At 47.6% G+C, this 25,403-nt stretch overlaps 1 protein-coding gene across 1 annotated transcript in view; it reads right to left on the bottom strand.

Moving 5' to 3' along the window:
• Nucleotides 1-363: 363 nt before the first annotated feature.
• Nucleotides 364-25,403, bottom strand: part of LOC147633553 (putative trehalase) — a 29,874-nt gene continuing 4,834 nt past the window's right edge. Inside the window, exons 4-12 of the mRNA XM_086806660.1 lie at nucleotides 6,569-6,684; nucleotides 6,358-6,458; nucleotides 6,115-6,221; nucleotides 5,917-5,989; nucleotides 5,076-5,255; nucleotides 4,830-4,917; nucleotides 1,734-1,833; nucleotides 1,088-1,301; nucleotides 364-934 (exon numbers count right to left, since the gene is read on the bottom strand). Coding sequence (XP_086662786.1) covers nucleotides 848-934; nucleotides 1,088-1,301; nucleotides 1,734-1,833; nucleotides 4,830-4,917; nucleotides 5,076-5,255; nucleotides 5,917-5,989; nucleotides 6,115-6,221; nucleotides 6,358-6,458; nucleotides 6,569-6,684 — 1,066 coding nt within the window. The 3' untranslated portion in view covers nucleotides 364-847. The remainder of the gene's footprint in view (nucleotides 935-1,087; nucleotides 1,302-1,733; nucleotides 1,834-4,829; nucleotides 4,918-5,075; nucleotides 5,256-5,916; nucleotides 5,990-6,114; nucleotides 6,222-6,357; nucleotides 6,459-6,568; nucleotides 6,685-25,403) is intronic.

The following is a 25,403-nucleotide window of genomic DNA, read 5'->3' on the forward strand; positions in this document are numbered from 1 at the left end:
TGGACCAAGATAGATCATGGCAATATACAACTCACAATGTTAATGTTGTTCATATGCAACTGCACTTTTCTACCCAATGGATCAATATTAAGCAAAGCACACATGATTGTGGTCTAATGGCAAGTGGTGTGTGTGTGTGAGTGTGTGTGTGTGTGAGAGAGAGAGAGAGAGAGAGAGAGAGAGAAGGGATCTCGACGTTGTTGCCAATAAGCATGATTAACGTGTGACTAAAAAGGCATCTGGGCGTGTTAAGTCCGCATTCTATTTGTATTCAAGAGTGTTTTTCAGTACGCACACTTGCATGCCACATTTTTGTATGCTTACAGTTTTATTCATTAGTCTAGTGTACTCTCTCATACCACATTTTTGTATGCTTACGATAGTTTTGTTCATTAATCTGCTCTCTCTTTTGATAAACATTTCACATCAGAGACATCCAACCTCATACTAGTGTTAATTTAAAGGTTTCATGAGGTTGTAAAAGTAAGTCCAAGTGATGTTACATCACCTCTTTCAGCCATCCTGCTAATTCTCAAGTTTAAAGAGCAAAGGCTACTTACAGTTACTTATTTACTATACTTTCGGTGTTTGTTATCTGAATTGGGCAAAGACTTTTCACCTTTGCAAAACAATGAATATGAGCCTAGATAGGGGAGGATGTAAGGGCAAGTTAATGCCTTGACGAGTCTATGCATAAACTGCAGGAAATGGTAAGGGCCTGCATACCACGAAGCTTTTGTACTAAGAACTCCATTCTCAAAACTGATGGATAAGTAACTCCCCTCATACTAAAAGCATCCTGTTTCATGGGTAACTGTCTATAAACCCTCTGCTGGCACAGTTTTCCTTAAGGACAAGTGGATGAAACGTTTGAGGACCACCCAAAGTCATTGAGTAGAGATAAAACTACACCATTGCTCCATCCAAATCCAGTCTGTCAAGTCAACATATAAGTCATTAGAAACTTGAAACCGCCCACCTCGGCCTCCCATCGAACCACTAAAGCAGCAAACTAGAAACCACATACCCACTTATGCAAATTACTAAAGAATTTCAGATATAGGAGAGGGATGTGCCAGGGAAGTACCTGTAGCTTGTACTCTCCACCTCCACCTGTCCCCCCACACACTGTTGCATCATACTTCTCCAGCATATGACCAGTTTCATAAAAAACAACGAAGTTGGTTTCGATCCACCTTTGAGCTATTATCCTAGCTAAACGTTTCCCTTTGTCTGAGCCAGAAAACATAAGGCCTTCTATGATCATGTGCTGCAGTGGAGGCCAGGCATTTGGAAAGTCCCTGCACAAATGCAAATGTCTCTTACAATTAGAGCACATTCAAAACCAGATGCGGCATTTAAACTCGTCTTCAAAACAAACCCCTTCCATTGGTGTTTTCATGCATAAACTTCACTCAAAAGAAGAATTGATTTCACACACACTTAGACAAATTTATCTACTGCGAATATAGCACGTGATCAGGTTCCAAAACCATTGCTGTAGCCAGACCTCAACTGCATCTTGTTTGAGAACAGAGGGCTCATTTGAAAACGCCAGTTTGGTGATATGGAGGAGAGGGATAAATCTCAATGTCCAAATTCTTCCATCTCAGCACGGAACTGGCTAGCATGCATGTGAGTGGTTTGCTTTTTTCTTGTGCGCTCGCACTCGTGTCCATGGCACATGCCCACACTTGTGTTAGGAATTTGAGGTACAAGGATAAAAAGATTACCATTGCTGTCCGGTCTCCTTCAGTGATGTTGCAATCCCAGCAGGACAGAGAAGCCCAGATTGAGTCAATGCATTTATAACTTTGTCAACCCTTGAGTCACCTGTGAAGGAAAGAATGAGCTTCCACAATCATATTACACAACTAAGAGGCATGCTGAAAACTAGTTCAAACCATGCAGTCAAAACGTTAAAACCTTTGTCGTGCTATTTTCCCATAAGAAGTAGAAATTCAATATTCCAAATGTTGTGCCAAGTAGAGACTAACCCAACTTGTATACAAGCCCAAAAAAAAAAAAAAAAAAAGCAAAAAGAAACAAACAAGCAAGGCACGCAGGATTTCTTGGACATCACAAGCAGGTGACAGGGTCACACACAATTTCTTGGAGATCACAAGCCCTCACCACTGCTGTGACGGGTCCCGCAGGCTGAGAAATCCAGATGGCACCATGGACTCAGATCCCCCTGAGGTGCAGGCCATTGCCACAGATTTCTACAGAGAGCTCCTCTCGGCGAGTCCCCTCACCCCCCAATCGAGGCAGCAAGAGAGAGAGGGAGAGAGTGTGGCAGCACACACGAGAGGTGGTCTCCCCCAGACTGCACATATTTTTGAGCTCCCTTCTCAAGAGAGGTGTTGAGTGATGCCTCGTGGCAAGTGCCCCAGAGCCAACAAGCTCCCGGTTTCCCTCTTCCTTCGTCACTGGGACCTCATGAAGTTGCTTCCAGGCCGCCCTCAATGAGATCATGATCACTGGCCTCATGCCAGAGGGGCTTTCGGAGGGGCTCATTCACTTGACTCCCAAGGAGGGTGACCATTTGGAGATTCAACAGTGGTGCCCCATCACCCTTCTTGGCAATGCCTACAAAATCCTCACCAAAGCCATCAGCTTCTGCTTGCAGCCTCACCTCCCATATCTGATACAACAGACAGGCTTCATCCAAGATATGAGCATCTTGGATGACATCTTCACTTTTTGGGAGGCGAGACCGCCGCAGCCCACTTCTGCCAGGAGGATTTGGCAGTGTTGCTCCTGGACTATGAAAAAGCCTACAACAGAGTGGATTGGGCTTTCCTCGAGGGTACCCGAATTCAGTGTGTGGGGGCCCCTTTGGAGGAGGATTGGGACGCTCTGAAGCAGAGGGTCTGCTTCCCCGGCCACAACTTGCACATAGACCCCTCTCCAATCAAAGTTGTAAGCGACCCCTCTTGGTGCCTGTGGCTTTGGGAGAACAGTCCTCCGTTCTATCTTCACTGGGACCTGGCTAGTGGTACTGACAAGACCCACACTTCCGTCTATGCACTCAGGTTTTCCTTTTTTCGAGTACAAGCAGGCTGGGTAGGCGAATCCACATGGCTGGATTGAGGCACCCCAACCACGGCACGGCATTAGAGCTCTCATGGCCAATTTCACCAAGAGTCTCAAAGCCAGTTCCAGTGCCTCTAGAATTTCCTAACGGCGCAGCAGATATGGTGATGGATCCTCTGGCTCTTCACAGGCAGTCACTTGGGGGGGAATTGCATGGGCCGCGGAGGCAGGCCCGGCCCTTCTCTATGAGGAGGATCACCACGGCATCGCACTCCATCTTACACATTCAAGGATCACTGCCATAACAGCATCTATAACAGTCCCCTCACCCCCCAGTTGAGGCAGAAAGAGAGAGAGAGTGTATGGCAGCACACACGAGAGGTGGTCTCCCCCAGACTGCAGATATTTTTGAGCTCTCCCTTCTCAAGAGAGGAGTTGAGTGATGCCTCCAGACTGCCTCGTGTGGCAAGTGCCCCAGAGCCGACAGGCTCCCGGTTTCCCTCTTCCTTCGTCACCGGGACCTCATGAAGTCGCTCCCAGGCTGCCCTCAATGAGATCATGATCACTGGCCTCATGCCAGACAGGATTTTGGAGGGGCTTATTTACTTGATTCCCAAGGAAGGTGACCATTTGGAGATTCGACAGTGGTGCCCCATCACCCTCCTTGGCAGCGCCTACAAAATTCTCACCAAAGCCATCAGCTGCTGCTTGCAGCCTCACCTCCCATATCTGATACAACAGACAGGCTTCATCCAAGATAGGAGCATCTTGGATGACATCTTCACTTTTTGGGAGGCGAGACCGACACGGCCCGCTTCTGCCGGGAGGATTTGGCAGTGTTGCTCCTGGACTTTGGAAAAGCCTACAACAGAGTGGATTGGGCTTTCCTCGAGGGTACCCGAATTCAGTGTGTGGGACCCCCTTTGGAGGAGGATTGCGGCGCTCTGAAGCAGAGGGTCTGGGTTATCTGCTTCCCCGACCACAACTCGCACATAGACCCCTCTCCAATCAAAGTTGTAAGCGACCCCTCTTGGCGCCTGTGGCTTTGGGAGAACAGGCCTCTGTTCCATCTTCACTGACCACGGCACGGCGTTGGAGCTCTCATGGCCACCAAGAGTCTCAAAGCCAGTTCCAGTGCCTCTAGAATTTCCCAAAGGCACAGCAGGTATGGTGACAGATCCTCTGGCTCTTCACAGGCAGTCACTTGGGGGGGGCATTGCATGGGCTGCGGAGGCAGGCTCGGCCCTTCTCTTTGAGGAGGATGGCCACAGCATCGCACTCCATCTTACACACTCAAGGATCACCACCATAACAGCATCTATGGCCCCGATATCCCCCTGGATCCCTGACACCACACAGATCAAATTTCCCAAGTATCAGGAAAGCGGACGTCTTGGGAGTAGTCAACTGCAGTCTCAGCGGGATGCACACTGTTTCCAAGTCAGGAATCCAATTCCAGTCCAAGAGGTAACTCCACTACCATTAATCCACTCACTTCGGACAGACCCAACAGTCTATACATACTAGAGAAACGGGGTTTCTGGTAACTATGTTGTACATATGCCTAATGTTTACATACATACATAAGTATATATTTACATATGTATGTGCAGACATAAATGCATGCATATATAGATGCATACACACATATATGTACATACAGCTTGTTCACAATACACATGCTGGCTTATGTTTATAAAAGAGGTACAATATACTTTGCTGCAAAGTACCCAAAGCAGAACGATCTTATAGCATTAAGGTTTCATCATTTACATATAGGTTTAGTATAATACCTGAAATCAAAACTCCACTCCAAAGTGGTACAAAATTGGATGCACTTGAAATTTTATGTTGGTTGTTTTCATTCCATGTGTACACTGTCTGCAAGAGTATACGGGCTGGTTCAATTAAAAAAGAAAACTACTCTTTACAATGTATGCCATAAGAACAGCCCGACACAGCACGATCACAAGATCTATGATTGCAGCAAAACATTATCAACTGTCGTTAAACCTTAGTCAAGAAAGGAGTAACCGTACTTTATCTGACTGAACCTCACACTGTTGAGGATCCAGTATGTAATCAAACCATTGGCCCATGCTGTCATTCCACATAATTGTGTGTATTGCCAAATCCCGTGCTTTGGCTGCTTCAGCAAACTTTGCAGCAACAGTCTGATTCCCTAATGTTTCTGCTATGAAGGCTATATTCATTTCCATCTGCTCTCAAAAAATGTGTCAACTATTGATACACAAACTTGGCAAAGGCGACTAGTGCCTTCAAATATAAATCAATTACAACTCCACATAACTGATACTCCAAGGTCAAATGAGCAATTAAGGCCGGTTACAAACAAGATGGGTACCCCCCCTCACCCCTCAATGAGATTCCCGCAGTTTTATGGAAGCACTCCCCTTTATACATTGAAAATCCAGACTTCTAGCTGAATGCCGACAAGGCAGCCATGTTACCCAAAACATGGGCGCCAATTCCAGCTGGACATGAATGGTGCCCTTATCAACAGCCAATCACAAGGCTGTGCATCCACAAAACAATCCTTGAAGACCAGGCTCTGGTGAAAAAGTTTGGATTCGTTGTGCATGCTGCTGCTGTGGGGCCTGCACTCCATGGTTCTTGATGGTTGTGTGTAAACTTTAAAGGGAAAGGGTGCCCAGTGCCCAGGCTGTAACCAGCCTAAATCATAGCACATTAGATAAGGTAGAAGAAGCAATTTAGAGCTAGGGATTCATGAAAAATAGGCAAATTTAAATTGCACCTTACTATGACTCATTGTAGGCTATTATCTTGTAAATTGAGAACCGAGGCTAATCATAATATAGAACTTTCCTTGAAATTGTGAATTTCAACTAGAAACCACACCTGAAACACATAAGCATTTAAATCCGCAGGTACAATGGATGAAGTGAATAGCGTGCTAAGGTTCTGCTGGTCTCTGCAATCAGAGGAGAAAAAGTTAGTCAGGTTGCCCGTGATAGGAGATCCAATGAATACTTAAGTCTCTACCCCAGTTCTTTTAAGCTTAGGTAACATCAAAGCTGTCAGAATCTAACGACCAACCGCATCCAGCGCGAGCCAAAGTCCCAACCGCTTTCGGCAGCTGAAGCTATATCATGGTAAAGAAACTCCCGCTTACTCTTTGAGACCCCCTCTGCCACTTGCATATCCTAAGAACAAAATAGAGGCCAATTGTTAGACTTAACCACCATAAGGAGTCAAAGACACTGTACAAACTATGCTCATGCTTTTCAAACATTTGCGAAAATCAACTCCTTCAAAACCACAAATCATACTAGCACTTACAATAGTAAAAGATTCCGGGCGTGGTGCCTTCCAATTTGCATAATACCTGCTCAGTGAGTGCTTGCGCCCTTTTCTATCTACAATAGTCACCTGCTTTGGATCTGTTTCCATGAGAAGAGAAGTATGAGTTATGATGGATTATATGCACAATGTTTTGCCATTCCTGAACACAACTTGGCTCCCAAAAAGAACTCCTTGGCTGAAGACTGACCTGAGGTCCAATATTTGTGCTCTTGAATGAGTATAGGTAAAGCTTTCTCCAGCAACTGGAAATCATTGGTTGCCATGTACACTTGCCGAACCATGGCACTAAGAAGCGGGGGTTGACTGCAGTTCAAGTTTTTTACTTTGTAAGCAGACAAAAAATCATAAATCACTTCTCTGCATACAAGATGTGTTGACCCAGCTTAATCATGCAGTGTGAAAACAATTTTGGGGGGGTATCCTTAAGTTGCTCGTGGTCCCAATTAGACCCAACCAACAAACATTGTACAAAGAACAAAGAAAGCTGCTGTGCATAAAGTTGTGCTACAGGCCAGAGAGAAACTAATCCCAGCAGGCATAACAGTTCATACAAAGGCTGGTTATGCAAAACCTTAGAGCTGCATGCTCTGAAGCTATCACTTCCTGCAGAGCCATGTACTAATCTCCAGACAGCAGTAGGATATGCCCGTCCCAGTTGAAAAGCTGTCTACCACATCTACCACAGGATCGCTGTCTATACAAGATGAGGGCCTGTGAAAAAGCCCCAAGAAAGGCAAAAGACCACATGCTGTTTTGGCCCTTGAGGTCACTACAGCCCACGGCCCTCATTCCATTCTTTAGCCCTCAGCCCCTCTTGACCTTAACTCACTGCTACCAAAAACTTAGCTTAATACAACCTCTAATTGCCACTATACATGTATCTGCCTACCTTTTAAACTACCCAGTATTACCATGTTTAGCTATCTTGTCACAAAAGCCTCCTACGTAGCTTGACATTAGCTTGACATACCCACCACCCCGTATTTTTTCTAAATGCCGCCTTATTCATCCTCCTGTTGTCTTTTTTTCCCTCCCCTTGGCTTGCAAATTTTTACTCCCATTTGAATCAGCTCATCTCTCTCTCTCTCTCTCTCTCTCTCTCTCTCTCTCTCTCTCTCTATTAGCCAGTAACCATGGATTATCACACTATTACTGCTATGAATAACAATCCAGCTATAAATAGCTAGTAACCATGGATTATCACTAATAATAGACCCTAGCCACCTGTAACTTACCTGTGGTCTTCCCCTAATCTCAGGGCTCCCCAACCTTGACCAGATTAGGCCCTAATCCTGAGGATTAGTGTTAGGTACATAACATACTTCCCCTCCTAAGAACTTTCCTCTTTGGGAAACAAAATCAGGGAATCTCCGCTCTAAACTAGCAACTGTCTCCCAAGGTCACTCCCCCACTGCCCTGTCTTTCCATTTGATCTTATACTCAATGCTCCCCAACCCAAACCAGATTAGGACCTAATCCCGAGGATTAGTGTTAGGTACATGACACTCCGATTCACCGAAGATGGCTTCATTAGGCGAGCCACCTACATGAACGTCCATATGTCACATGCCATGCGGATTGCCATAGGCCAGATCAGAGGCTCATCCCATCGCCTACACATAGAGACTAGGAGAGTCACAGGAGTGAACAAAGAGCACAGGATTTGCAAATTATGCCAGAGGTGGAGACAAAGAAGCACTATACCTGCCGATGTCCAATATACTATGAGATTCGGGCAAGATTCCACTTCCGAGAGGGCTTTGGTTCACTCTCCAGAATTATGGACTGCCCAGACCAAAGATGCCTTGGTATGTTTCTACTTGAGATGGACAGACACCAGAGGATCCTCTCTAGAGACCCCAGGCCTCAAGCCCCAGCTTCTTCAGAGACGAAGGAGACAAGAGCACCGCTGATGCACCCGCTAGAGCCATCCCGCTAAGACAGACTAGAGGAGTCGCACGGGAGCAAGCAGCAGTACCACAGCGCGCCAAGCACCCCCCACCCCCAGGGAAAACATCTTGGCGCGCTCCACCCCCACAGAAAACATCCGGTCTACAAATCGAGATCTGAGACATCCTACAATGGCACCAGACTACTTCCACTCAGCCATCCAACTCCTTGGACCTAGGCGGCATCTTGGCAGCTGCCCTTGATTGCCCCATGGCCGATGTTCTACATGGACCACTACCAAGGAGAGGTGCACCCTAAGGAGCTGTCTACATTACCTCATCTATCACTTAGCTCTATCATTGTACCCAGCTGTTACCCTTTTACATTCAGTTCATTTCATTTCTGTACTATCCAGGATAAGATATATCATGGAAACATTGTAACACTCCGGTCTCTTAGGCCAATTTGGCCTTTTGTAGAAGTTTGATATAACTCTCTTTCTTTCTTTCTTAGGCAACTATGGGACGATCATGATTGGTCATCACTTGGCCAAATTATATGGCTCTATATTGGAGTCGGAGCTGAGCCGATGGGCAGAGAGGCATGGTCATCGAGCACATGGACAGGCTGGCTTCAGGAGAGGATTTACTACCTTGGATCACATACTGACACTTCGGGCACTTATTGAAGAGGGCAGGGCACATAAGAGAAGGATATACTGCTGCTTTGTGGACTTCCGCAAAGCCTTCGATACCGTACCACGTGCCAGGCTTATGCACAGATTGCATGACATTGACGTACCCGAGGATATGCAGTGGGGGATATATGCTTTGTATGAGTTTGTGACAAGCAGAGTCCAAGCTCCAAGTGGACTATCTGATAGGGTGGCCAGCACGATAGGGGTGAAGCAGGGATGCCCGCTATCGCCCACCCTTTTTGGACTGTACATTGATGCAGTCTCTGATTATGTAGACAGATTGGGAGGCCCAGGGGCATGCCTGGCAGGGGTGTTGATACCCATCTTGTTATATGCTGATAATATTGTTCTAATCTCAGACTCTCCGAAGGGATTACAGAGACACCTGGATGCATTACAGGCTTTCTCTGCAGATAAAAATCTGACAGTGAACCTTGGGAAAACCAAGGTTATGGTGTTTAACACCACACAAGCATGGGTGACGAGATCAGAGCCTGAGTTCACTTTCCGAGGGGAGCCGGTAGAGTACGTCAGGTCCATAGTTGCCAGGCGTTTCAGAAACGGCAGGTATGAAACGGGTTTCATACGTTTTGAAACGTTTCATAAAAGGTAAGAAACGGGTACAAAAAGGTTTCATACAAAATAGAAAAAACATGTATATTTTTTACTTGAAATATGGAAAAGAAAAAACTGTTGACATAACTTATAAGAGACCACATTGAATTCATTTCAATAAAAACAAAATACATGTAAGATATGATGATATCACAAATCACGTGGGTGATCACTGATGACTAAACAGAAATCAAAAGGATCACCACGTGGGTGATGAGTCATGACTCAAAATCCAAGATCAAAATAAATAGCATGTCCAAAGTTCAAACTAAATACCATGTCCAAATAAAATGATACTGGCAGCAGCTGCTAGCTACTATCTGCATCCTCATCTGCATCCTCATGCTCATCCTCATCTGCATCTTCTGCCTTTGCAGCCTCACTCTCAAGGTCACTGCCGGTAGCCGAGTCCTCAAATGCCTCATCCTCTAGAGGTGCAGGTGCACCACTAGTACTAGCCTCTCGAGAAGATCGTGTAGTGCGAGCCGGAGCCATGATCTCCTCATAGAGCATAGAATAGATGTCTCTCTCCTCCTGAGGAATGTCGGGAATCTCCTTGCACTTCATGATATCAATCTTATCTGGATTCACTTGGCGAGACTCAATGGGATGATCCTTTTGTTCTAGCAATCAGAGATTGCAATGACAAAAGACAAGCCTCTCCAATTGTGCTGAGGAGAGTCTATTTCTCTTTTTCGTGTGAAAAAGAGCCCATGTACTCCAGTTTCTCTCACAAGGCCCTGAACTGCAATCCTAGGAGAGAACTCTACATTGTACAACCAAAAATAAATAAAATTTGGGATGATGAAAAAAACGCGTTTCATACAGGACGAAACGTTTCGTACGTTTCGAACCTGTATGAAACGCGTTTCTATGCAACTGTGGTCAGGTCATATGTCTACTTGGGAGTTACTTTCACAGGACCGCGTTTCTCCCTGAAGGAGGCAGCACTAGCTAGATTAGCTCGAGGGCATGCAGCCTTGGGGGCACTTGAGAGGCAGTGTGCACACATACAGTTTCAGGAGCCACGCACCAAATTGTGGCTATTTGATACGCTTGTCACACCGACCCTCCTGTACGGAGCTCCAATTTGGGGACCTAGTATACATCACAGATCTCAGAGAGGGACAGATGAGGGATGGAGGTAAATGGAGAGACCACTGATTATGATGATTGCCCACATGATTCGGAGCAAATCGTCAGTACCACATGAGATTGTTCGGGCTGAGCTGGGTGCCCCACCAGTAGTAACCGAGGCCCTATTCCAGGCAGTTACCTTTTTGCAGCGGTTATGGGAGCTCCCTCAGCAGAGGTACTCCCGATTGGCATTGACCTCATGCATACAGTTGGCAGAGGATGGAGATACTCATTGTTGGTACGCTCAAATGAGATCATGGTTTGACCTACATGGTTTGCGGATAGAGGCACTACCACCCTTTCAGTACAGTCTGGATTGTCCATTTTTGGATCTCACCCGCTCAACGCAGAGAGACTCTCTTGGCAGACAGGAGGCCGAGCCATGATGTACCTAGACAGAGGACCCTGACAGATTTCTTCGGCACCAGCACCAGCAACCCAGCCTTATGTCGTGCTCGTCGGCCACACCCACCAGGATCCCGACCACGGCATCCTCACCATCGCCAGATCAGAGCCATTATTGCTCGGCATCGGAGGCGCCTACCTTGCTTCTACGACCTCTCCATTCTAGACAGCCCCATGGCGGAGATACTTGATCTAAGGAGAGGGCAACACTTCAACTGATCAGCATACATGGATCTACCTGATATACATTTTTCAGTATTTTCCAGTATTTTCTACTCAGTATCATCTCGGAGTCTTACAGTTCTGTTCTTATAACTGTAGGACAATCAGTTTATTGTACTTTTTAGTCTCATTTAGTTGTTCTCTTTGATGAGACACCAACTTCAGATGTACTCTCAGTTTTGGTCTCATAGGCCACTATGGCCTCTTAGAGACGTTAATATATCATTTCATTTCTCCATTTCCAAGAGGGGTTTGGGCAACTGGCATGGGTGCTGCAATATGAGGCCCAGAGATGTCTCAAGATGTACCTAATAGCACTCAGACGACATAGGGACAGAGTATTGAGAGGACATACTGACAGACAAGGCCAGCCCATACAAAACGTTTCCCAGAGATCCATCATTGATTTCTGCGTGGCACAAACATCCACATCAGCCACCCACGCCAACATCGCTGCATTAACATCAGCTCATACCAGCCGTACACAAGGGGCCATATTCGCATCCCAAAGGAGTCTTCAGGAGTCTTCAGTGAGCAGGCCTGCTCTATCTTAAGTACAAGGCACCCCCAACCCAGCGCACCAAGGATCTCCACCACAAAGAGACAGATCCATGAGATTCTTTGACAACATGACATGCCCTCACCTCCGCGAGACGCATGCTGTCTTGGTGTTTGATCTGCGCTACACAGGTGGCTTTCTCCCCTGTTTTGCTCTTCACGCTGCTCCTGCCCCTCCCGGCTTCTGCACAGACCCATGCGAGGCTGTGGGTCCCATGACCCTTCGCACACCTTCGTGCAGCCTTTAGCTTCCTTCACCCACAGGCACCCTAGCCCCCCTCGCAGCCCTCGCCGCCTTCACCCAGATGCGGCCAAGGCCCCGGTTCATACCTGCGTGGTTCACATATGCGCCGCCCATTGTGTACCACTCATCGCGGCACCTCTGCTCGACTGCCCTTCCCAGCGCTCTGCTCGACCAAGCCATCAAATTTAGGCACCTCAAGATGGGTTGAAGTGAGACCACCATCACAGGATTGAGATGGGAATTGTAACAGAACATTATGGTCGGAACCTGGAGGCCTAGCCGAGACATTCACTGGAAGAGGCCATCTTCTACATAGACACACCAGATCCCTAAGAGAGGGTTACCACAAATTACTGGGTATGAGTGGGAGTTGGTGTACGAAGGAGAGAACCACACATCTGGAGGCGCACAAGGGTTAGGAGCGTTGTCCCTTTTTAGGCCACACTTACAAATCATCTTCACAATTGTCAAGAAGGATGAAAAGACCCGATATATGTGGATGAGGCTGCGGCTCCCAGGGGACACGATTATACATACAGAAGCTTGCAACTTTCCACCTGAGGTGTCAACATACGCTCAGCTGGTGGGCAATCGACATACTTACCTCTCTATGAAGACATCATGGGGTACTGGAGTGTGGGTAATGTTCTCTTACCACCAGGAGACTTCAATGCCACAACAGAGAGCCATCAGGTACATCTACTGTACTTCGGAGATCCCATCCTACTACAGGAGATAGACCCCCGAGATACAGGGATGCAGAGGATAAGGGCATACCAAAGCTTTTGGGACATCTCCTTGATATGGGAGCTGCCCAGAGGCGTATTATATATAATGGGATGGCCAGATGTCCTTCCTATGGCAGTCTCACCTGCTTACCATATGGAGGAGGCTCTAGTATAGTGGATTATCTCATGGGTCCCCGGATTTGGCAGCCCATATTCAGGGCTTCTCCACCCCACTCCCCTTCTTGCAGTTGACCACACTCACCTCTCTTTCACCATCTGGCACCTTTCCCACCGCACCTCCACCTTCACCCATCTCCCACTACACATAGGTTCACTTCCATCAAGACCTAGATGATGTGTACAAAAATCACATCTATCACCAGATCTGTGAGCTCGACCCATCAACCTCACTTCCAACACTCACATCCCAACTTACCACCACCCTACACAACTCTGCTACAAACTTGTTACCCTGCACACACCGCTCCTAGGCCAAACCTTCTTGTGACTCTATGCCTCAAATTCAGCCCCTAGTGCTGTGTCATGTGCAAGATTATCTTATGTGGTTTCAGGATGTATATGTATATGACGTATGTGACAGATGTGTTGATTCATGCTCATGTTGTGATGGATGTTGAATGTATGCTGTGACTTAGGCCACTAGTTTTCTGTATTACACGTGCCCGAGCAAAGGCTTCTTTCTCTGCTTGAGAAAGGACGCTTTTAGGGCATACAAAATTTTTCTTGGTTAAGCATACAGAAGAGATAATACTCCTCCTGAGCAAGAGAGGGCAAACTGATGGTACTGCACATACAGATCTTGTTGATGTAATGTCTGAGTTGGAGGCCTTCAGGCGCCAAGTTAGACGATACCAAGATGAGACTATGCAGTGGAGATCTTTGAGAAAGGATCCAGATGTGCAAGAAGTCTTGAGTACAAAAAGGAAAATTTCTCCAGATGATGCAGCCTTTGAGGCCATAGTAGTAGAGATGGGATATAAAGATCCTCGTGAATTGGCCAAGCCTTATCTAAGAGGACAAAGGGATGCATCCGAAGACTCCAGTGGAAGAAAGGTTTCTCGATGGGAAGCAAATGCAAATTCTAATGATTCAGAAGACGCCATATCTCATCCTCATCATACTACTCCATGCCGAGAGCATTCTCATCATGCTGATTCAACCCAATCTATGAGTGCTACTCGGGGTAGTGCAAAGAGAGCTCAACATGAGTTCCCTATGGCTAAAACTGATGGGCATGGCAAATCTCATTCAAAGAAGAAAGCTAAAGAGTTTAAGTCAGGGTATAAGGACGTCAAATTTGAGAACTTTGGGAAGCCGAAGCTGGAAGTTACCAAAGCTCTTGCTTTTATTTGGCAGTTCAAGATGGCTTTTTGCAATGAAAACTTTTCGGAGAAATCTAAACTGAGACATGTGGGTATGCACCTAAGAGATACAGCTAGTGATTGGTGGATGGCCAAACTCTTGGACCATAGTGCTGCCCGCACATGGGCTGAATTCAAAACTCAGTTTTATGATCAATTCTTACCACCAAATTTTGTTAAAAATGTGCGCAAAGAATGAGATTGGTTGAAACAAGAAGGGGAGTCGGTGCAAACTTACATCGCCAAATATTGGAAGGTACTGCTGAAAGTCACCCCTTTCATGACACTCTCTGATGAAGAGAAGAAAAGAAAGTTTGAGTCTGGGTTGCATCCGATCATTCAAGAGAGCCTTGAAGTGTACCCAAACCAAACCTTTCAGCAGTTAATGCATTCGGCTACCATGGTGGAGACATTGCACATAAAACATAATAAATCTAAGGCAATTTCAGATTCTTTAAGAGGGCTGGTTTTGACCAGAAAAAGGACGGACAACCCTTAAAAAGTGATCAAAAAGATGCCCAAGGTACAAAGGAACGTCCATTCAAGAAGCCGTGGGGCAAACACAATGATCATGGACTATCAAAACAGCAAAGGATTGAATATGCACGTGAGGGAAAATGTTTTGAATCTGGAAGTAAAGATCACTTGTATTATTAGTGCCCATAAAACCTGAAAAATGCACATAGTGGCACCGAAAAGCCTCATGTAAATGTTGTGCCAGATGTACTAGGAAATAGGATGTATTGGAAAATAGGATGTATTGGGAAATACAGGACATACTTCCACTGAAAGACTCATATGTAAAGCATGGGGATGGCTAAAAGATCAACCCGCACTGTTTCTTTTATATGATGCATCCACGGACAATTTCATTTCTGTGCAGATGGCTGCTGCCATAGGATTGGATGTAAATGGATGCAAATGCAGCTTTTGAGGGTAAAGGAGTGAATGTAACACCAATCATTGGCAAGTCCGCATTCACATACAGGGCTACCTTGATCATGAGAGTTTTATGGTGGCTCCTCTCACTGGTTGTGATGTTTTGCTTGGAATGCCTTGGCATGCTCATATGGAGCCAAAGAAATCATATGAAGAAAAGAAGATCTCATTTATGCACAGAGGTAGAGAGATTGTTATAGATGCTGGTACTCCAGAAAGTACCATACCTATTGTTAGTCATGTACAAGTCAATAAGGTAATAAACAAAGCCACTTGTTCTTACTTGGTTTTTGTAAGAGAAGTGTTGAGCATGAAAGAGTGAATGTTGATCAACTAACTCGAGAGGGAGTAGAGTTCATGCATCGCTATAGTGATTGTTTTCGCGATGTGCTGCCAAAGTGAATTACCACCTGAGCGTCCCGAAGACCACCGTATTGATGAGATACCTGGTAGCACACCGCCCAACCGACCTCGACCTCCACACAGGGTAAGTGCTAGCCAGCAAGAAGAGATTATGGCGCAAGTAAATGACTTGCTTGAGAAAGGGTTGATACAACCCAACGCATCTCCTTATTGTTCACCTATGTTATTGGTGCAAAAAAAAGATGGAACATACAGGATGTGCGTCGATTATCGTGCCCTTAATAAGGTTACGAAAAAGAACAGATTTCCTATTCCGCGCATCGATGACATTCTTAACAAGTTGGAAGGTGCAACTTGTTTTAGCTTAATTGATCTCAAGAGTCAAGAGCGGCTACCATCAAATACGAGTGGCACCACAAGATGTATATAAAACTGCTTTCCGAACACAGTTTGGGCTTTATGAGTTCTTGGTAGTGCCGTTTGGACTTACCAACGCACTGGCCACGTTCAATCGGATGATGGACATGATTTTCAGAAAGCATAGACAGTTTACTGGAATCTTCTTTGATGATATCATTGTGTTTTCCAAAGATGAGGAACAACACCGCGAGCACTTGGCTAGTTGATTCAAAGAGCTTCGTAGTCAAGCTCTACATAAATGGTAAGAAGAGTGAATTTTTCTTATCAGAACTTCACTATCTTGGACACATTGTATCAAAGGATGGTGTATGCATGGACTCGGTCAAATTGCAAGTAATCAAGGATTGGCCAGAGTTGCGTACAGTGCATGAAATTCGAAGTTTTCTACGATTATGCTCGTATTACCGACGCTTCATTCAGCACTTTGCTGAAATTTCTTCACCGTTACATGATCTCACAAAGAAAAAGGCAGTTTTTCAGTGGGGTGATGTACAAAAGAAGGCTTTTCATGGTTTAAAACAAGCCATCATATCTGGACCAGTTTTGACTGTGCCAGATTTGCACAAACCATTCTCCATTGAATGTAATGCTTCTGGAGATTGTATTGGTGCCGTATTAAACCAAGAAGGACAGTTGTTGCATAAGACAGTCGTCGATTGCAACATGCAAAACTTCACTTGTAGGTTTATAAGAAAGAGCTTCTAGCAGTCATTCATGCCCTCACGATGTGGAAGCATTATTTGTTGGGAGCTGAATTTACCGTTTAAGACAGATCATCAAAGTCTTTGGTACTTTCTTACTCAAACAAAGTTGTCTAAAAAGCATATGAGATGGGCAAATTTCCTCTCTATGTTTCATTTTCATATTCTACACACTCCCAGAAAGAAGAATGTAGTGGCTGATGCGCTTTCCTGAAGGCCTCAAGCTTGTACCATTATTGTGGCCTATCATCAAGACCTCTCACATATGCGAGATCTCTCTCACACAAATGATGATTTTCAGCATATATGGGCTGATTTACAGCAGGGTAATTCAGTCCCGAATTATTCCATACGTGATGTATTTAATGATGCACAACCGCCTTTGTGTGCATAAAAACTTAAGACAAAAAGTGTTGGAAGAATGTCATGTACCACCTTATGCAGGACATAGAGGCATTCCTTCCACTACGCAGGCTTTGGAGAAGTATTTCTTTTGGCCTCAGATGGGTAATGACATTGATGATTATGTTCGCCAATGTTTGGTTTGCCAGAAGGTCAAATTTGACAGGCATAAGACTCTAGGGTTGCTTCAATCGTTGCCGATTCCGAATCAGCCTTGGGAAAGTATCGCCATGGATTTTATCATGGATCTTCCGAAAACGTAGCAAGGGAATGATGCTATTTGGACTATTGTAGACAAGTTCAGTAAACAAGCTCATTTCATTCCAGTGCGGAAGACCGTAAAGCCAGAAGATATGGCGAAGATATTTCTGGCCCAAATCTTCAATTATGGGGGACCGTGATCCTCGCACCACTAGTCTCTTTTAGCGTGCACTATTTGATAATATGGGAACCAAGTTAAATTTTTCTTAAGCATACCATCCACAAACAGATGCGCAGAGTGAAATTTCAAATTTAGCCGTGCTTGATTTGCTAAAATCTTATGTCTCTGACTGCAAATCAGATTGGGAGAAGTATCTACCACTTGTTGAGTTTGCTTAGAACAATACAGTGCATACTTCTACGTGTCAGACACCTTTTGAAATTGTATATGGCAAAGTGGTTTTGCCTCCTATCCTACGCACTAAGGATGAAATATTTGCAGCAGTTGAGTATGTTAGGAATTTGGATACTGTCTTCTCACAAGTCAGGACAGCCATACAAAGATCCCAAGAAAAGCATAAGAAAGTTGCAGATAAACATCGGAAACAGTTGCAGTTCAAGGAGGGTGATTGGGTTTTTTATTGAAATTCCAAAAAGCTTGCCTTCGTAAGAAGACCGCTTTGTAGGTATTATGGACCATTTCAGATCTTGCAGAAGATCAATGAGATAGCTTTTCGATTGGTGTTACCAGATCATTGGCGGATGCATAATGCCTTTCATGTCAGTCTCTTGAAACCATATGTTGGTCCAGATCCTTTGGAACCGGTTGGTCCTCCACACCCCAAGCACAAACAAAAGCAACTCGTTGATGTCAAAAACTACCCAACACTTGATGCGAAGTGGGTTGATGAAGAATACTTTAAGGAGTACCCAGATCTCCTTACAGCATATATGGACGCTTTTCAGTTGAGGACAACTGATTAGAAGCCGAGGGGGATGTCACAATCCTCTAGAGATATGTGCCATGCGGAAGGATTTCCTACAACATGATGGATTCACTCATGTAAGAGTAGGTGACTTTAATGAGTGATTAGAGTTTTTTTTCTTGCATGAAAAATCAGTTCTGATTATATTCCAAAAAACCCATACAACGGCACAAGATGTGCACAAAACCAATACAACGCTTACTCAACGTGACAAAAAGCAGAAAAAGCTATGTACAAGGCCTATCAAGGCATAGAAGTCCGGATGGGAGACAACAACCAAGCAGGAGAGGAGTAAGCCCATCGAGGCTTGCCATCCCACCACCGAAAGAAAATGTCAGATCTCCTCCACGTCCGTAGGAACCACTCTCACCGCTTCTCACAGGGCCTGGACGGTCCTTGGATCTGGTCCCACTCCCCACGAAGAGCATGAATCAGGTCCCCCCAGCACTCTGCCAAAACTTGTATAATGGGGGCAAGCTCGGGGCCGCCGAACACCTGAGAACACCTGGCCTTCCAAATGTGCCAGCCTACTAGGCTCCCAATGATACTAAAAATCTCCTCCCAAGAACTCGCAGGATCCTGCCCCATAGCAAATGGCAAGCTCTCAAGGCCGCCGATCTCACAAGTACCCCTGTGGATATGAACTACCGTGTCCTCTAGATGAGCCTCATACAACAAGTGCCACCCCCTCCCCAGAAGAAGCCAACAAAAAGCCCCCCAAGTCACAAAACCCAGGTCCAGGGCCACCCACCGTAAGATCCTGCATGCTCCTCTCCAAATCAGTATAGAAGCTGGGCAGGCCCATATACAACGCCGGGGAGACTCCTCGGCCCCTGAAGAGCATCTGATGCATACTCCTCATCTGCCCATCTGCGCCAGCCACGTACCTGCCAGTACACCTCCGTGTGCCACCATCCACATAAAATATGTAATCCACTGAGGGCTCCATGAGTCCCACAGAGTCCGCCAGAATCTGGCCAAAAAACTGGCCCCAATCCTCTGATCACTCCACAGTCGTGCCCTCGAGGGATCCCTCTCCTGCTGGTGGAGGAGAGACCTGCGTCCAATCCTGGCTGTGTACTGGAAAAAAGGAACTGGAGCTCTGTCTGCCTACAAAGGTGGCCACTCCCACTCCCCAGGATCCCAAGCCAGCTCATCCAAGGCTCGTCCCTCCCACAACCATGGCCTCCACTGTCACTCCTCCCCTGAAGGGTCAGGGTCCAGATGCCAAACCTTGCCCTTGAGGGCAACGACTTGAATCCGGTGCCACGAATGCAACTCTACCTCCTCCGACTCCGGGGCAGCGACCCTCTGAAGCCTTGCCACCCTCCACCACACTGTAGAATAGTCGCAAACAACCCCCTGTGCCCTTCCGAACAAGCAGAGGGATACCGAGTCTCAAAAACTGTCCCTGCCAACAAGAGTCCTCGCTCCCTGCTAGTGCCCGCCCCTGCCGACCAAGCCAAGTGGGAGGGATGGCTGAATCAAACTCTCTCCTCCGCACACTGAGGCCTTTGCCAGACCCCACACGTGCCAAAAAAGTCGCATCATCCAACCCTCTGTAAATATCTCTCCAAGAATGAACTGAGCAAGCACCCTCTCTACCCCAGCTAGCCCAGTCCACATGAGTGCGCTCCCCAAGCATGTGACCACTACCATCTCTGACGTGGCTGCTCCACACAAGGGGCTATCTGTCTATCTCCTCCTGCAGCTCCAGAGCCCGCTGGATCAGGCATGCCCGCAGAGATCTCCACACGCCTACTAGACTGCAGAGGAAAGGCGACCTCAATGAGCAAGCTGGCGCCTCTGTGAAGATACATCATAGTGAAGGTCTCCAAGCCCCTCCCCTCCCTGGAGTACATTGTCGGACTCCCTCCTGTAATAATACCTTCCGGGTGTGCAACCCTGGAGTCAAGCCTCTCACAAACAATTTGCCCAAAAGGGCAATGCTCTGCAACTCTGGAACCAGGATCCCCAACCCGCCCGCAGATTGTGGCTGAATGATAGTGTGCCAGGCGACCCTCGCTCTCGTGTCCTGCGAGCCATCCGATCCCGTCCATAAGAAATTGTGGATCAACCGCCGGAGGTGAGCACTGCAAGATCTGGAGAAAACACCAGCAGGAGGCAACAAACCAAGCCGTCGTCAATAGCACCTGGTTCACTACCAGCGCCCTCCCGGCTAGTGATAATCGAGCTGCACTCCAAAAAAGTTAAAAACCAGCTTCCTCCTGATGGAAGCCAGCACAGGCACAAACTGTTGTGCAGCAATGATATCAATGCCCACCTGAAAACCCAGATACTGTGCAGTCTGTCCCCTCTCCCACCAAGTGAAACCTAAAGTCTGGCACCAGGCACAGGTAGAATCCGGATCTGTCAAAAAGCCCATAGACTTATTCCAGTTGATCCTGGCACCTGCCGCAAGGCAAAAGGTGTCAAGAGCAACTCGAACACTCTCCATGCTCTCCTCATCATCCTCAATGTAGAGAGCTGTGTCGTCTAAATACTCTGCATCAAGAAGAGCCTGGGTAGACTCAATCGGCAAGCGCAGTCCATGCAATCCTGTGGGTGCATCCCTCAAGTAGCCAGCCATAGCCTCTGTGAAAAACAAGAAGAGATAGGGGGCCAACGGGCATCCCTGCCGTACCGACCGCTCAAGAGAAAAGGCCTCCCCCATATGTCCTCCTATAAGCACCCTGCTGCCGGCAGATCTATATAGTGCAGACACACCCGAGATCCACTCCAGGGGGGAGCCCATCCACTCTAGATTGCCCTCGAAGAAGGCCCAGTCAACTCTATTATAGGCCTTCTCAAAGTCCAATAACAGAATCGCCAAGCTTTGTCTACTTTGCTGTGCCCACTCTGCCGCCTCAAAGAACGTAAAGATGTTATCCAGAATGCTGCCATCCTGGACAAACCCTGTCTGAGTATCATGCACAATATCTGGGAACAGAGACCTCACCCAACTGCTACTCATCTTTGCCAACGCCTCATAGGCCATTGACAACAAAGTGATAGGCCCGCCACTGCCAAAGCTCCTGTCTGAACCCCCTTTTGGGAGGAGGCAAATCAGCCCTGCTGCCAAACTCTTTGGCATACTGCCCGAGGAAAAAATCCGCTGAAAAGGCAAGGAGCAATGGCCTTTTCAGCCACTCCCAACCCAAGATGAAAAAAGCTCTAGATAAGCCGTCCTCCCCCGGGCATGTCTGCCACTCCTGCTTTGTAAATGCATCTAGCAGCTCAGTCTCTGTAAATGGTGCCATCAAGCCTCTCCCCATCTCTGCCGTGACCACCAGTGCACTCCCACACTCTCTGCCTGGCTGTCTCCACCTCTGCCCTGAAGTGCGCAGCATAGTACTCTGTAGCCATCCCCATAACCTCCTCGGCCCTGTCCTGACCACCCCTGAACTGTCTCTCAAAGCTCGAATCCTCTCTCCAGACCACCGCTGGCTATGCGTCTGAAAAAACTCCTTGTTCATCCTGTCACCCTTGCGGGCCCAGAATGAAGCAAGGGAGTGGTAATAGAACTCTTGAGCGGCTCTCCTCCACTGCCGCCAAGGCAACTCGGGCACTCAGCTCCTACTCCCAGAGCCTGGGAGGCTGTGGGCTCAACTGCTGTAGCTGTTGGATAGAGGCGAGGCTCCTCCCTGCTCGGCCACATCCTCTGAATCCACCCACTCTCTGTCCCATAAAAGGTGCAGACTCTCCATCAACTCCGGCTCCTGATACAGTCTATCTGGAATGCGACATCCCCTGTGAGCATGAGACTGTGACCCCTGCTCCACTAGCAACCGAACCGGGGCATGGTCTGAGAGCGTGGTGCCTGCCACAATCCAGTGCTCCCACCACAAGACACAGCCCACGCATCCACATAAAACCTGTCAAGCCTCTCCAGCAAGCGTCTACCTTCCCGGCGGAAGCCCCAAGAGTAGTCCACACTGTCTGGAAATCTCTGAAAAGCAGCATCCCACCAACTGTCATGGCAATGTAGCGCAAAAAACAAGGCCTCCCAGACCTCCTACTCACCTCTGACTATACCCTCAAAATCTGGCCCCGGCCTCGCTAGTCATCGAGAGACTCCATGTTATTGAAATCTCCCCCAACAATCCAAGAATCCATCTGCGGAAGGCTCTCCGCCAGCCCCGCAGGCACACAACTCAGTGGGCACATAGATGTTGAGAATACCTAGCCTGGTATCACCCAACTGCAGCCCCACCCACATAGTTGTGCCGGCAACCAAGGTTCCATGGCCAAATACATAACTCAACCAACTGGCCCCCACTGAAATGCATACACCTCCACTCCTCCCATGAAGACTAATGGAAGGCTCCCAGTATGTGTGACTCTCTCCTGCAAAACGTGGGGTCTGATCAGCAAACATCTTGTGCTCCTGGAGTAAAAGCACATCTATCTGCCGAACTAGTCTACGGTGCAACTCCTGCCTGAGGACCAGCTTCTGCTGTCCTCGCGAACCCCAACTGTGGAAACAATTAACGTTCCACGAGATCAGGTGTAAACTCATAATAATCAAAATAAGCTCCGGCCCTCTCGGCCAGAAGACCTCTGCCTCTTTGCATCTGGTTTCACAGGAGTGGTAATCCACTGTACTCCGAGCAGACACCAAGGGCCTGAGATAGCAACCTGGAGCAAGAAACATAGCACTGCGCAACCAATTCTGCATCTGCTGCAGAGTCCTACCAAAGTATCAGGGCTCAACATCCAAGGTCGAAGCCCAAGGTTCCTCCACCCATAACACTCCAGGCAAGGACATGTGCCCCTTGCTCCTAAGCCAGCAACGAGCGGCCATACCCATCCGCGACTGTGCATGTGCAAGGTCCCACCCGCCCTGTCCCAGGCACTCTCCAGCCTTGCGGCTGATCTCTGCTGCCAGGTGGCAAAGTCCATTCCTGCCCAATGCTCCCCAAGAAGAACGAGTGAGCCAGGTAATCGGAAGGAGCTACCAACTAAACTCTCTCCTCCCTCGCCTGCACCAGGAAAATACCCACCTCAAGCCGAGTCGGAAAGGAACACTGATCTGCAAAATCTGCATACCCCCAAGGACCCATCCTGAAGAACTCCTGTGACAGAGGCAACCCCTCCTGCATGGCCTCTGACTCACCCTGTCTAGAGTGGGACTGGCCCGAGGTCTCAGGGTCCCGGCGCTCCGCCACTAGCAGTGGCTGCACCTCCTCTGGAATCACTGGCTCCTCCCGAGTCCTCTCCACCTGAGGCGAGGAGGACTCGGCATCTGCTGCCTACTCCTCCATCTGTCTAGCAGTCTCTGATCTCTGGGCTGCGCAGCGCGTCTCACCGCCGCTGCAGCGGCTCTCCTCTCCTGTCGGCACTGGACTGCCGGTCTCACATGGGCTGTCCCCGAAGGAGCCCCAGCTTGACTCTGTTGTGCATGCGGAGGCTCCGGCGGTGGTCTCCCTCTCCGTGGAAAGCGTGTGCATGCCTTAGCCAGATGGCCAAAGGCATGACACTGGAGACACTGGTCAGGCTGCCCAGTGACTACCATAGCCTGATGATAGAATGAAGAGCCATACTCTATCTCGATGGCTGTCAGAAGGGCAAAAGGATCCTGTACAGCCACCCTGATCTGAACAATCCCAGCCTCCGGTCTAGGCCCTGCCGCAGCTGTCGTGAAAGAGGACGCTAGTGGCGTGCCACACATACCACCAATGTCCTCTGACAAGGGTCGAAACTCTGGAGGTAGCCCTGGAAACTGTCACTGGGTGTCACGGGATGCAATGAATCGAATTGAATGTCGTTGCCGAAAAGCCAGGGTACCAAGGTACCATCATGATGACCTTGTCACTGACCGTGACTAGAGATCGACGAACCAGCTCCGCAGCATCAACTACCTGCGACAGCTGTAACATAAAAATGCCCCATCCCATCAAAGAGACCTCCACCAACTGTCCTGCAGTGATGACCAAGGTAGACTGTATCCAGTCTCGAATCTCCGCCCACGAGAGCGAAACCAACAATCCTGCCATACACTGCCGTGCAGTGAAGCTCCTCGATGCGAGCCGAGACACGCTTGCGTTGCTGCTGAGAAACAGTAACTCAGAAGACTGTGGGAGTAGGGGTGTCGACGGGGACGCCTGTGTCCTGACCAGAGGCCACCATTCCACAATCACTTTCCATCACCTTATCCGCTGCGTGATAATTCATCCATAATCAAGAAACTACCAAGGCACACGATAGGAGATTGAGTAATTAGAGTTAGTGACTCTAAGTTAGTAAGAAGAGTTGGTGACTCTGACTACTGTAGTTATGCATTCATGCAAGGTTTGGTGACCCTAGTGTCTGCATAAACTCATGAAAGAGTTGGTGACTCTATTCAGTGAGTATGTTAACTCATGGAAGGGTTGGTGATCCTAGTGAGTTAGCTGGGCTCAGGTAAGGGCAATGGCTCTAGTGAGTACAGCATTTGGATCCAGCATAGGTGGTGCCCATGGTCTCGACAGTTTTGGTGCACAAGATGGCAAGTTGGGAGATTTAATCCAAATCATCATGCACAAGCATTTGCCTGTGAAGTGCATGTGACTTGTGTTTGCTTGGAAATTGCATGGTATTTTACCTTTGAATGTCCACGGGCATCGGGGACGCCTGGACACCCCGTGGACACGCGTGTGCACACCTGTTTGGGACTAAGGCGGTGAATTTTATGTGTTTTGCAGGTGGTAACTGTGCACACTCAACCTTATTTAATTATTATTTCTTTGTTTACTAAAGTCTATGGTTGCGGGTTCACATTCATTAAAGGTTGGGTGGACAAACTTATAATTTATAAGAGAGTTGAGAGTTCACATCAAGATAGACTATTTTAATGAACCGGGACCAATTATTAGGCTTGGGCACCCGGGCATGGACCAAAAAAACCACAAGTTGCTAAAAGTGACCCTGGGGGCTATTTTTGACATCCACGAGTTTCTTTTCTGGGTGCTTGGGGTGTGGAGCAAGGGAAGGACAGCCAAGAGAGCTGGTCGACTGCTTCTCTAGGGAACAGAGGGCTGTTGGACAAGGAAGAGTCGTGTGTGGCTGGCCGACTCCATCTATAGCTGGCCGACTCATGGAACAGTGAATATGTGGCTGGTCGATTGTTGAAACATCAGCTACAAGGCTGCCC

The sequence above is a fragment of the Cibotium barometz genome, chromosome 12 (genome assembly GCF_041138505.1).
Source record: "Cibotium barometz isolate CiBa-2024 chromosome 12, ASM4113850v1, whole genome shotgun sequence".
Lineage (NCBI taxonomy): Eukaryota > Viridiplantae > Streptophyta > Polypodiopsida > Cyatheales > Cibotiaceae > Cibotium > Cibotium barometz.